This window comes from Coregonus clupeaformis, chromosome 12 (genome assembly GCF_020615455.1).
Source record: "Coregonus clupeaformis isolate EN_2021a chromosome 12, ASM2061545v1, whole genome shotgun sequence".
Lineage (NCBI taxonomy): Eukaryota > Metazoa > Chordata > Actinopteri > Salmoniformes > Salmonidae > Coregonus > Coregonus clupeaformis.
This window is the reverse complement of record NC_059203.1, coordinates 410,274-424,553: the sequence shown is the minus strand read 5'-3', so window position 1 is coordinate 424,553 and position 14,280 is coordinate 410,274. Positions and strand designations below refer to the sequence as shown.

The window sequence follows — 14,280 nt, the reverse complement described above, 5'->3', positions numbered from 1 at the left end:
TTGCAAAAATCTCTGAAGCTGGAGACTCTTATCTCCCTCACTAACTTTAAGCATCAGTTTTCAGAGCACCTTACCGATCACTGCACCTGTACACAGCCCATCTGAAATTAGCCCACCCAACTACCTCATCCCCATATTGTTATTTATTTTGCTCATTTGCACCCCAGTATCTCTATTTGCACATAATCTCTTGCACATCTAGCATTCCAGTGTTAATACTATTGTAATTATTTTGCACTATAGCCTATTTATTGCCTTACCTCCATAACTTGCTACATTTGCACACACTGTATATATATTTTCTGTTGTATTTTTGACTTTATGTTTTGTTTTACCCCATATGTAACTCTGTGTTGTTGTTTTTATCGCACTGCTTCGCTTTATCTTGGCCAGGTCGCAGTTGTAAATGAGAACTTGTTCTCAACTGGCTTACCTGGTTAAATAAAGGTGAAATAAAATAAAAAATAAAAAATGTACACAGGTATTCACATGTTAGAATCACGGTTGGCAACGATTACAACTGTGAGTCTTTCTGGGTAAGTCTCTAAGAGCTTTGCACACCTGGATTGTACAACATTTGGCCATTATTCTTTTCAACAACCAGAGCTTGAAGAATTGTGATCATTGCATTTTCAGGCCGTGCCATAAATTTTCAAGCAGATTTAAGTCAAAACTATAATTCGGCCACCCAGGAACATTCACTGTCTTCTTGGCAAGCAACTCCAGTGTAGATTTGGCCTTGTGTTTTAGGTTATTGTCCTGCTGAAAGGTGAATTCATCTCCCAGTGTCTGGTGGAAAGCAGACAACTAGGTTTTCCTCTAGGATTTTGCCTGTGCTTAGCTCCATGCCATTTCTTTTTTATTCTGAAAAACTCCCCAGTCCTTAACGATTACTAGCATACTCATAACATGATGCAGCCACCACTATGCTTGAAAATATGTTGCATTGGATTTGCCCAAACACAACATTTGCAGTATTACTTTATTGCCTTGTTGCAAACATGATGCATGTTTTAGATTTGTTGTTGTTGTTGTACAGGCTTAATTATTTTCACTATCAATTAGGTTAGTATTGTGGAGTAACTACAATGTTGTTTATCCATCCTCAGTTTTCTCCTATCACAGCCACTAAACTCTAACTGTTTTAAAGTCACCATTGGCCTCATGGTGAAATCCCCGAGCGGTTTCCTTCCTCTCTGGCAACTGAGTTAGGAAGGACGCCTGTAGGGCTTAGACTGTTAAGGGATTTAAACAGAATTTTCACTAATGCTTCAAGGAACAGTATGTTCTCTTACTGTGATGCAGGTCTGACTGAATCAAATCACAAGTATTTATTAAATTATTAAACAAAATCTATTTTTCAGAGTAATTGTATTAGTATAAAATAATGTCATTTCCCAAAAAATTTAGAACAATATAGCTCAGTATTTGTATTCTTTATTTTAAAACAGTCTTTTATTATAATCTTTATCAAGGGTGCCAATAATTATAGACCTGACTGTGTCAGAAGGGATAAAATATGTTTTGACAGGAAATGCCTTGTCAGTTGTGTAGACGCAAAATCAGATGATCTGACCAAACGACTTCCATAGAAATAAAACTAGGACAGGAAAGAGTTGAAATGAAAAACCTGTGTAGTGGACAGTAATATTTATCATGTATGATATTATAAATACCTCACGTGTTGTAATAAGACTAAGCAATTAGCCTATTAAAATGTTCATCTAACTCCATAAAAATAATCAAAATATACACGCAAGCATTAGGCAATGAGCTGACATTGACTAGCAAGAATTGGTCTAATAATTGTCTATACTAAAGGCAGATATTTAATTAACTTTACAAAGCATACTTCTAGGCATATACAGTGCATTTGGAAAGTATTCAGACCCCTTGAGTTTTTACTCATTTTATTATGTTACAGCCTTATTCTAAAATTGATTAAATTGTTTTTCCCCCCCTCATCAATCTACACACAATACCCCATAATGACAAAGCAAAAACAGGTTATAATTTTTTGCAAATGTATATCACATTTACATAAGTACTCAGACCCTTTACTCAGTACTTTGTTGAAGCACATTTGGCAGCGATTACAGCCTTGAGTCTTCTTGGGTATGACGCTACAAGCTTGGCACACCTGTATTTGGGGAGTTTCTCCCATTCTTCTCTGCAGATCCTCTCAAGCTCTGTCAGGTTATATGTGGAGCGTCGCTGCCCAGCTATTTTCAGGTCTCTCCAGAGAATGTTCAATCAGGTTCAAGTCCGGGCTCTGGCTGGGCCACTCAAGGACATTCAGAGACTTGTCACGAAGCCACTTCTGCGTTGTCTTGGCTCTGCGCCTAGGGTCATTGTCCTGTTGGAAGGTGAACCTTCGCCCCAGTCTGAGGTCCTGATTTCATCAAGGATCTCTCTGTATTTTGCTCCGTTCATCTTTCCCTCGATCCTGACTAGTCTCCCAGTCCCTGCCGCTGAAAAACATCCCCACAGCATGATGCTGCCACCACCATGCTTCACCTTAGGGATGGTGCCAGGTTTCCTCCAGACGTGACACTTGGCATTCAGGCCAAAGAGTTCGATCTTGGTTTCATCAGACCAGAGAATCTTGTGTCTCATGGTCTGAGAGTCCTTTAGGTGCCTTTTTGCAAACTCCAAGTTGGCTGTCATGTGCCTTTTACTGAGGAGAGGCTTCGGTCTGGCCACTCTACCATAAAGGTCTAATTGGTGGAGTGCTGCAGAGATGGTTGTCCCTCTGGAAGGTTCTCCCATTTCCACAGAGGAACTCTGGAGCTCTGTCATCGGGTTCTTGGTCACCTCCCTGACCAAGGCCCTTCTCCCCTGATTGCTCAGTTTGGCCGGGTGGCCAGCTCTAGGAAGAGTCTTGGTGGTTCCAAACTTCTTACATTTAAGAATGATGGCCACTGTGTTCTTGGGGACCTTCAATGCTGCATAAAGGTTTTGGTACCCTTCCCCAGATCTGTGCCTTGAATGAATCCTGTCTCGGAGCTCTACGGATAATTCCTTCTACCTCATGGCTTGGTTTTGCTCTGACATGCATTGTCCACTGTGGGACCTTATATAGACAGGTGTGTGCCTTTCCAAAAAATTTTACATTTACATTTTTAGTCATTTAGCAGACGCTCTTATCCAGAGCGACTTACAGTTAGTGCATACATTATTATTTTTATTATTTTTTATTTTTTGTTGTTGTTATTTTTATACCCCCCGTGGGAAACGAACACACAACCCTGGCGTTGCAAACGCCATGCTCTACCAACTGAGCTACATCCCCTGCCGGCCATTCCCTCCCCTACCCTAGACGACGCTGGGCCAATTGTGCGCCGCCCCATGGGTCTCCCGGTCGTGGCCGGCTACGACAGAGCCGAATATGATGGATGAATATGATGGTTTGATGGTATGCTAAATTGAATATTATGAAGTTGTACTGAATTGAAGGCACAACCTATTTTAGTTCCCATAGGAATAGTCATCAGAACCCCACATTTATGTCAAATTAATATAAGCAAATCATGTCCAATCCATTGAATTGACCACAGGTGGACTCCAATCAAGTTGTAGAAACATCTCAAGGATGATCAATGGAAACAGGATGCACCTGTGCTCAATTTCGAGGCTCATAGCAAAGGGTCTGAATACTTATGTAAATAAGGTATTTCTGTTTTTAATCTTTTATAAATTTGCAAAAATTCTACAAACCTGTTTTCGCTTTGTCATTATGGGGTATTGTGTGTAGATTTGTTTTTTTTATTTCGTCCATTTTAGAATAAGGCTGTAACGTAACAAAATGTGGAAAAAGGGAAGGGATCTGAATACTTTCTGAATGCGCTGTAGATCCTAAGGTTAACTTAGAAGACAAAGCATGAACAAATAAATGCTTACTATGCCAGAGGCCTATAAGCCTAAGAAATGTAGAATTGATCATACAACCTTCCTCCATGGACTGTATAGAGCAGGGTTGTCACGCCCTGACTCTGGGGACTCTTATTTGTTGAGTCAGGGTGTGATTTTCTATGTTGTGTAGTTCTATGTTTTCTATCTAGTATGTCTAGATCTATGTTTGGCCGGGTGTGTTTCCCAATCAGAGGCAGCTGTCGCTCGTTGTCTCTGATTGGGGAGCATACTTAGGCAGCCTATTGGCAATTAGGTGTTGTGGGATCTTGTTCCGTGAAAGGTATGTTGTTTGTGTCTACCTTGGACTTCACGTTTCGTTTGGTTTGGTTTGTTGTTTTGTCGAGTGTTTATTAAGTTTAAATAAACATGTATGCATATCATGCTGCGCCTTGGTCTGACCCGTCTATCAACGAACGTGACAAGGGTTTCCCAACCCTGTTCCTGGAGCGCTACCCTCCTGTAGGTTTTAGCTCCAACCCCAGGTGTTACTAACCTGATTCATCTTATCAACCTGCTAATTATTAGAATCAGGTGTGCTAGATTAGGGTTGGAGCAAAAATCTACTGGACGGTAGCTCGACAGGAACAGGGTTGGGCAGTCCTGGTATACAGGATAAGAGAGAGAACAAAGGCATTTCATTCCATTTATAACATCTGAATGTGTAACCTTTCACCCCAAAACCAACCACCATTGACCAATCAAACGGTATCAAGTTTACAGTAACCTAAACACTCCCAGGCCCAATCTCCACAGGGTGTCACAGCATTTAAAGGAATGTGTGGGGAATGAAACCAATGTAAATAAGACAGAATAAAACCTTTTTTCATATAGTAATTCAGCGTTCACACAATACAGATACAAGTAACCACAGAGATCATGCATACATATAGATCGCATCAGTTATCCTCAGTGAACAAGTTTTAGATAGAAACCATACATGGATACTATAGTATTATTCTATTACATTCAATAGTCAGTCCTCTGGATACTGTAACAGAGATACATTTTGGCCCCTCAGAGGGGGAAGGGCTGACTAGTCCTTGGGCATTGTCCTTTGTTCCTGGACCATTTGCCATGCAACTCCAGGTGTCAGAGAGCACAAAAATTACAGCCAGCTATTTTACAATCTGCAAAAGAATGTACACACGTTGTATTGGACCTTTAAATAAGTTCAGATGCCAGAAGGAATTTGAGTTGTATGTAGAGACCAGGGGAGGCTGGTCGGAGGATATATAGGAGGATGGGCTCATTGTAATTGATGGAATGGAATTAATGGAACGGTATCAAACACACCAAACATATGTAATCCACGTTTGATTCCGTTTCACTTACATTTACATTTACATTTAAGTCATTTAGCAGACGCTCTTATCCAGAGCGACTTACAGTTAGTGAGTGCATGCATTGTTTTTTTATTTTTAATACTGGCCCCCCGTGGGAAACGAACCCACAACCCATGCTCTACCAACTGAGCTACACTTATTCCATTCCAGACATTACAACAAGCCCATCCTCCTATAGCTCCTCCCACCAGCCTCCTCTGGTAGAGACTTATTCATGTTATTGTATGCTTATGCTCGGACTGGTTTGATGAATATGATGGTTTGATGGTATGCTAAATGGAATATTATGAAGTTGTACTGAATTGAAGGCACAACCTATTTTAGTTCCCATAGGAATAGTCATCAGAACCCCACATTTATGTCAAATTAATATAAGCACCATATTAATGTCATACTCTTTTGTCACTCATGAATACGGCGGCAGAGACACAACCATGAATAAAGTACATGTGAAGCAGGAAGTGGTGTTTCGAAGCCACTAGAGGACATCCTCCCTCTGGTCCAAATGGATCCCATTTCACACATCCAGTGATGAGTGCTGATGTGCCAGGACATAAACAGTGTAAGCCTTGACTCACTATAGTCAATCAGTAGTGAATTAACCCTCAGTGTCCTGGCCAAGGTCCAGGTTCACGGTTGACAACTCCGTTGTGTCCTCCTCCCAGAGTGCAAAGAGCCTTGGCGTGACCCTGGACAACACCCTGTCGTTCTCCGCTAACATCAAGGCGGTGACCCGATCCTGTAGGTTCATGCTCTACAACATTCGGAGAGTACGACCCTGCCTTACACAGGAAGCGGCACAGGTCCTAATCCAGGCACTTGTCATCTCCCGTCTGGATTACTGCAACTCGCTGTTAGCTGGGCTCCCTGCCTGTGCCATTAAACCCCTACAACTCATCCAGAATGCCGCAGCCTGTCTGGTGTTCAACCTTCCCAAGTTCTCTCACGTCACCCCGCTCCTCCGCACACTCCACTGGCTTCCAGTTGAAGCTCGCATCTGCTACAAGACCATGGTGCTTGCCTACGGAGCTGTGAGGGGAACGGCACCTCCGTACCTTCAGGCTCTGATCAGTCCCTACACCCAAACGAGGGCATTGCGTTCATCCACCTCTGGCCTGCTGGCCCCCCTACCTCTGCGGAAGCACAGTTCCCGCTCAGCCCAGTCAAAACTGTTCGCTGCTCTGGCACCCCAATGGTGGAACAAGCTCCCTCACGACGCCAGGACAGCGGAGTCACTCACCACCTTCCGGAGACACTTGAAACCCCACCTCTTTAAGGAATACCTGGGATAGGATAAAGTAATCCTTCTACCCCCCCCTTACCCCACCCCAAAGAAAGAAAATAAATACATATATACATATTGTAAAGTGGTTATCCCACTGGCTATAAGGTGAATGCACCAATTTGTGGTCCTCTGTAGCTCAGCTGGTAGAGCATGGCGCTTGTAACGCCAAGGTAGTGGGTTCGATCCCCAGGACCACCCATACACAAAAATGTATGCACACATGACTGTAAGTCGCTTTGGATAAAAGCGTCTACTAAATGACGTATTATTATTATTATTATTATTATTATTGTAAGTCGCTCTGGATAAGAGCGTCTGCTAAATGACGTAAATGTAAATGTAATGTCCAATCGGACTAATACCATGGCCCCTAGTCTACAATGCATACGATCATAGTCATCCCTCTAGCATACGATTTGTATATGACTGGTTAGATTTGCAAGCATAAACGTGTGGGGATTACTCAGACGACTAAATATTATTCTGTTAGCCAGTGATACTTTGATATGGATGGTTATTGTAACCAATCTTCAGTAGATTTCAGTCCTGTGACCTGCGCAAACTGCTTCATCACATGAATTTCAAAAGAATAATGCAATATTTGTGCTCAACTATTACTTTATTATATGATTTAGATCCAAATCAATACAATCTTTACCATACTACATCTATAATCTATATCTACTACAGTATACAAACAGTCTATACACTGGAATACAGCAGTCAAAATAGGATTAACAAATGCATAGTCCTTATTTTACTATGAAACATATTTTATAGCATAACATTTCAGTCAGATTTAAACTTTATTTGGGAAAATACGATAATTTATATGTGGAATGTGATACAATTAAACATTATACCAAAAAGGCCTGCTGTAAAAAAACAGTATAGAAGAACATAGTTTAAACTACATTGTAAAATACAAACAGTAAAAGAGAATACAGCCATACAAAATAAAGGTCACATTACTATTACACAGTGACTTTAGTACTTGATTCATTTGATTCAACAAAAATATACAATATTTCTCAAAAAATAAAATTTTAACTTCACTTTAAATAATAGTGCAGAATAACATCACAGATTAAACAACAACAACAAAACAGTAAGAGTGTAGGAAGTAATTAAAAAATGGAGACCATCTAATAAAATTGACAGTTAATTGAAAGGTCACATTAAAAATGACAATGAGTACAGTATTTAATTCATTTGACTTGACATTGAAACTGAAGCCACATCATAAATCTATCCTCAAAAAGTGATTTGAATTTTACTGTTCATTGTGCAGCGATCCGGTGCCGAGACCACGTCTCAATGTAGACAGTGCTTACAGGCTATTTTGCTACTTTGCGCACAGAGATCTTTTCAGCTTCTGTGACGAAGTTCCTTGCTGTATAATGTTTGAGGAGTTGTCTCCAACTGCCACTGCGGCTCAACAGCTCTTGGTTTCCTTTGAGAAAGGAATAAAATAAATGAGTACAATGACACTGTAGTTTAAAGTTAGATCATCCTCGTTCCAGTGATCTTTAACATTAAGTCCTTGAGGAAACGTCTCTCTCACCGATAATGCAAAGTCCCTCTTTGGCCCTGGTAATGCCCACGTTTATCTGGTTGGGGTCGCGAACAAAGCCCACATTTTTGGACATCCAGGCCCAGTCCGGCTCTGTCTCGATCTCCTCGCTGGGTAAGGAGCGCACAGTGGACAGGATGACATAGCGCCATTCACTTCCTGCATGGGAGACGAAGCAGCGTTGGTTATACCCAGGGCTAACCTAACCAGTTCAAAGTTCACAAAGGGACAACAATATAATCACAATCAAGATAGAACTGAAGGGAAAGTAAGAAAGAGTAAAACGGACACCTTGACTTTTTGTGATGGTGGTGACCGTAATTTCGTCCAGTTTGATTTTTCTCAGTTCTTTCTTAATTTCGGCCACCTGGGCGTTGTAGGGTGATAGGATCGCGATACTTTGTTGTTTTATTTTGGATTCTGTCACCAGCAGTTTGGCAAGCCGAACCTGAAATAAACAAAAAGTTACAATCATAAATTATATGAGTTGATTTTGGTAACTAACACAGTGTACCAGTGGCATGGCAAGATTTGAGTGTTGGAGTTGAGAAAAAACAAGAGGTTCCTTACCGCTTCGTTTCTCTCCTTCATATTCGCTTTGGAGTTTTCATTTCCTTTTGCTGTGCTCACAACCAGGCTGACCTCTTCTCCACTGACGTTGCCGAAAACAATGTGTGTCTGCCTGCTGTCAGCCTGAAGGACACTATTTGGGCGATCCACGTCAGTCTTCAGTTTTCCTTCATAATACTCCTCTGATGGGAATTTGCATATATCTTCATGCTACAAAAAGATAGAAGTATTTGTATTTTCTCATTGGACATCAATCTATCTAAATACGTATCTGTGTAGTCAAAGGCACCGTAGCATTTTGCCCTTGATCAACAATCATGAGATTTTATGATGTGAATTAAGAGTATCATTTTGAATGAATTCATAATAGACAAAATATGACCCCCCCCCCCTTACCATTCTGTACTGGGTATCCAGCATCACTGTCTGGGACCGCCGTTCAAAGTAGCGCTCAAAGAGAGACTTTGACATCCCCAACTTCCTCACAAGTTCATTCTTGATGATGGGACGTAGTTGTTTGTGGTCACCGAGCAACACAATCTTGGAAGTGGAAAGAGGTTATTTCGCCATCAATCTTCATGACTTGCAAATATGATGATGACCTATATAGGCCTTGGCATGCAGTTGATAAAACAGGGTTGCTGTAAAGGCTTAGTTTAAAATAAGATCTACTTTATTAGTCCATATGAGATGGAAATTTGTCTTCTGTCCTTTTCCAACCAATCCGATATACACACATACACCCCACCATTGCCCTCAGAACAGCCTCAATTCGTTGGGCATGGACTCTATAAGGTGTCGAAAGCGTTCCATTGAGATGCTGGCCCATGTTGACCCCAGTGCTTCCCACAGTTGTGTCAAATTGGCTGGATGTCCTTTGGGTGATGGCCGATTCTTGATACACACGGGAAACTGTTGAGCGTGAAAAAAACCCAGAGCGTTGCAGTTCTTGACTCAAACCGGTGCGCCTGGCACCTACTACCATACCTGTTCAAAGGCACTTAAATATTTTGTCTTGCCCATTCACCCTCTGAATAGCACACATACACAATCCATGTCTCAATTGTCTCAAGGCTTGAAAATCCTTCATTACCCTGTCTCCTCCCCTTCATCTACACTGATTTAAGTGGAATTAGCAAGTGAAATCAATAAGGGATCATAGCTTTCACCTGGACTCAACTGGTCAATTTATGTCATGGAAACAGCAGGTGTTCTTAATGTTTTGTACACTCAGTTTACACACACACACACACACACACACATTAGGTTTGAGAGGCTGGAGCAGAGAGCAGCCACAGTGCAGTGCCCAGTGAGCAGATAATGGGGTTAAATTCCTTGCTCAAGGGAACATAGGGAGTAGGTAGCACCTGAGAAATTGATGCAGCAATCCTCCAGTTTCCACTAGATTCTATAGCCATAGTCAAAATTCGCTTTTTGGTCTTCATTTAAGGTTAGGCATAAGGTTAGCAGTGTGATTCTATAACAATGCACTGTTTCCATGTCCAAACTCAAGGGTTAGACTACATGCAAAAAACATACCTTTTTTTACAGAACATTTTTACACAAATGATGATCTTACTGAGGAGCCCCACTGAGGTGAACATTGTATGGCCCAGGCCTAAACAGTTGCTTCTGGATTGAACACCGATGGAAGACGATGTCATTCTACTACATAATAAACATCACAAACATAGGCCTATAAATGATTTACCTTTATTTTAAACATGTATACACCATTCTATACAAAAGGTAATTAAATATTTATTTCATCATCAGTAAAACATCTGTTGTTTATATATTAAGCAATTGGCCATATACCAAAAACCCCAGAGGTGTCTTATTGCTATTATAAACAGGTTACAATTGATATTAGAACAGTAAACAAGTAGTTTTGCATCATACCCGTGGGACACTATATATGCAAAAGTATGTGGACACCCCTTCAAATGAGTGAATTCAGCTATTTCAGCCACACCGTTGCTAACAGGTGTATAAAATCGAGCACACAGCCAAGCAATCTCCATATACAAACATTGGCAGTAGAATGGCCTTACTGAAGAGCTCAGTGACTTTCAACGTAACAACGTCATAGGATGCCACCTTTCCAACAAGTCAGTTCATCAAATTTCTGCCCTGCTAGAGCTGTCCTGGTCAACTTTAAGTGCTCTTATTGTGAAGTGGAAACGTCTAGAAGCAACGAAGTGGTAGGCCACAAGCTCACAGAACGGGACTGCTGAGTGCTGAAGCAAGTAAAAATTGTCTGTCCTTGGTTGCAACACTCACTATCGAGTTCCAAACTGCCTCTGGAACCAACATCAGCACAATAACTGTTTGTCGGGAGCTTCATGAAATGGGTTTCCATGGCCGAGCAGCCACACACAAGCCTAAGATCAAATCAAATCACATTTTATTGATCACATACACATCTTTAGCAAATGTTATTGCGGGTGTAGCACAAGCAATAGCGTCGGCTGGAGTGGTGTAAAGCTCGCCGCCATTGGACTCTGGAGCAGTGGAAACGCGTTCTCTGGAGTGATGAATCACACTTCACCATTTGGCAGTCCGATGGATGAATCTAGGTTTGGCAGATGCCAGGAGAACGCTACCTGCCCCAATGCATAGTGCCAACTGTAAAGTTTGGTGGAGGAGGAATAATGGTCTGGGGCTGTTTTTCATGGTTTGGGCTAGGCCCCTTAGTTCCAGAATGGAGGCTTTTATAGCAGCAAAGGGGGTACCAATTCCATATTAATGCCCATGATTTTGGAATGAGATGTTGACGAGCAGGTGTCCACATACTTTTGGTCATGTAGTGTATATTGTCTCTTATAAACTGGGTGGTTCGAGACCTGAAAGCTGATTGGCTGAAAGCCGTATACCACGGGTAAGATAAAACATTTATTTTTACTGTTCTAATTACGTTGGTAACCAGTTTATAATAGCAACAAGGCACCTCAGGAGTTTGTGCTATATGGCCATATTTCACACCTCCTTGGGCCTTATTGCTGAATTATACTTCAACGTACCTTTTCTGGTTTGTTGCTGACCAATGGGATGAGGGCCTGAGGTTCCGTTGCCATGGCACATTCATCAATAAGGATCTGGCGTGCACTGACCGTTTTAGTCAGGTTAGGGGTGGAGGCTGCTGAGCAGGTGCACAGAATGACATCGTGTCTCTGCAGCTCATACACACGAGCTTTATTCAGAAGCTTTTTGTAGCTAGAAGAAAAAAATAAAAAATGTATACACATACACACACACACACACACACACACACACACACACACACAAGCGCCTTAGGAAAGTATTCAGACCCCTTGACTTTTACCACTTTGTTACGTTACAGCCTTATTCTAAAATAGATTAAATTGTTTTTTTTCTCCCCTCATCAATCTACACACAATACCCCATAATGACAAAGCAAAAACAGGATTTTAGAAATTATCAAATTTATAAAAACTAAAATATCACATTTACATAAGTATTCAGACCATTTACTCAGTACTTTGTTGAAGCACCTTTGACAGCGATTACAGCCTCAAGTATTCTTGGGTATGACGCTACAAGCTTGGCACACCTGTATTTGGCGAGTTTCTCCCATTCTTCTCTGCAGATCCTCTGCAGCTATTTTCAGGTCTCTCCAGAGATGTTAGATCGGGTTCAAGTCCGGCTCTTGCTGTGCCACTCAAGGACATTCAGAGACTTGTCCCGAAGCCACTCCTGCGTTGTCTTGACTGTGTGCTTAGGGTCGATGTCATGTTGCTCTGTCACAGCCGGCCGCAACCGGGAGACCCATGGGCGGTGCACAATTGGTCCAGTGTCGTCCAAGGTAGGGGAGGGTTTGGCCGGCAGGGATGTGGGTTCGTTTCCCACGGGGGGCCAGTATGAAAAAAACAACAACAAAAAAAACGTATGCATTCACTAATTGTAAGTCGCTCTGGATAAGAGCGTCTGCTAAATGACTGAAATGTAAATGTTGGAAGGTGAACCTTTGCCCCAATCTGGGGTCCTGAGCGCTCTGGAGCAGGTTTTCATCAAGGATCTTTCTGTACTTTGCTCCGTTCATCTTTCCCTCGATCTTGACTAGTCTCCCAGTCCCTGCCACTGAAAAACATCCCCACAGCATGATGCTGCCAGCACCATGCTTCACCGAAGGGATGGTGCCAGGTTTCCTCCAGACGTGACGCTTGGCATTCAGGCCAAAGAGTTCAATCTTGGTTTCATCAGACCAGAGAATCTTGTTTCTCATGGTCTGAGAATCCTTTAGGTGCCTTTAAGCAAACTCCAAGCGGGCTGTCATGTGCCTTTTACTGAGGAGTGGCTTCCGTCTGGCCACTCTACCATAAAGGCTTGATTGGTGAGTTGCTGCAGAGATGGTTGTCCTTCTGGAAGGTTCTCCCATCTCCACAGAGGAACTCTGGAGCTCTGTCAGAGTGACCATCGGGTTCTTGTTCCCCTCCCTGACCGAGGCCCTTCTCCCCTGATTGCTCAGTTTGGCCGGGCGGCTAGTTATAGGAAGAGTCTTGGTGGTTCCAAACTACTTACATTTAAGAATGATGGAGGCCACTGTGTTCTTGGGGACCTTGAATGGTGCAGAAATATTTTGGTACCCTTCCCCAGATCTGTGCCTCGACACAATCCTGTCTTGGATCTCTACGGACAATTCCTTCGACCTTATGGCTTGGTTTATGCTCTGACATGCACTGTCAACTGTGGGACCTTATATAGACAGGTGTGTGCCTTTCCAAATCATGTCAAATCAATTGAATTTACCACAGGTGGACTCCAATGAAGTTGTAGAAACATCTCAAGGATGATAAAGGGAAACCGGATGCACCTGAGCTCAATTTCGAGTCTCATAGCAAAGGGTCTGAATACTTATGTAAATATGGTATATCCGTTTTTAAAAAAAATTATACATTTGCAAAAAATTCTAAAAACCTGTTTTTGCTTTGTCATTATGGGGTATTGTGTGTAGATTGATGAGGGGGAAAAAACAATTTAATCAATTTTTGAATAAGGCTGTAATGTAACAAAATGTGGAAAAAGTCAAGGGGTCTGAATACTTTCCGAATGCAGACCAATTCTAGCAGGTTTCAAATAAAATTCTATAAGAATGTACTGTATATTACAAAGGAATACTGTAATAAATATGACCAATTCTATCAGATGTAGGTTTAAAAGAGAATTCAATTAGAATGTACTGTATATTACAAGGGAATACTGTAATAAATATGACCAATTCTATCAGATGTAGGTTTTAAAAGAGAATTCAATTAGAATGTACTGTATATTACAAGGGAATACTGTAATACATCTTTACTCACTCCTCAACTTCTTCGTCTGTCAGCTTCTCTCCCTTTGATTCTCTGGCTAGGTTTATTCTGCGGTCAAACTCTTTTATTGCCCTGGAATCCGGATTTTGTTCTTCCCGTATGCGATGATGCAAGGTAATAGCTCTGAAAATGGTACATAGTGTGAGATCCAAATTCATTAATAAATGCATGAAACATTTGACAAAAAACATGCTGACACCGGTCAGACAAATGATGAAGCAAGCACTACGACCAGGTTATCAAAGACAAGTGAGATGGTTTCCC

The 14,280-nt window shown here is 41.6% G+C and overlaps 1 protein-coding gene across 1 annotated transcript in view; it reads right to left on the bottom strand.

The window, feature by feature from the left end:
- Positions 1–7,148: 7,148 nt before the first annotated feature.
- Positions 7,149–14,280, bottom strand: part of LOC121577996 (helicase with zinc finger domain 2) — a 41,473-nt gene continuing 34,341 nt past the window's right edge. Inside the window, exons 14-20 of the mRNA XM_041892032.2 lie at positions 14,008–14,139; positions 11,707–11,899; positions 9,080–9,223; positions 8,684–8,893; positions 8,405–8,561; positions 8,105–8,272; positions 7,149–7,993 (exon numbers count right to left, since the gene is read on the bottom strand). Of these exons, the coding sequence (XP_041747966.2) occupies positions 7,878–7,993; positions 8,105–8,272; positions 8,405–8,561; positions 8,684–8,893; positions 9,080–9,223; positions 11,707–11,899; positions 14,008–14,139 (1,120 nt within the window). The 3' untranslated portion in view covers positions 7,149–7,877. The remainder of the gene's footprint in view (positions 7,994–8,104; positions 8,273–8,404; positions 8,562–8,683; positions 8,894–9,079; positions 9,224–11,706; positions 11,900–14,007; positions 14,140–14,280) is intronic.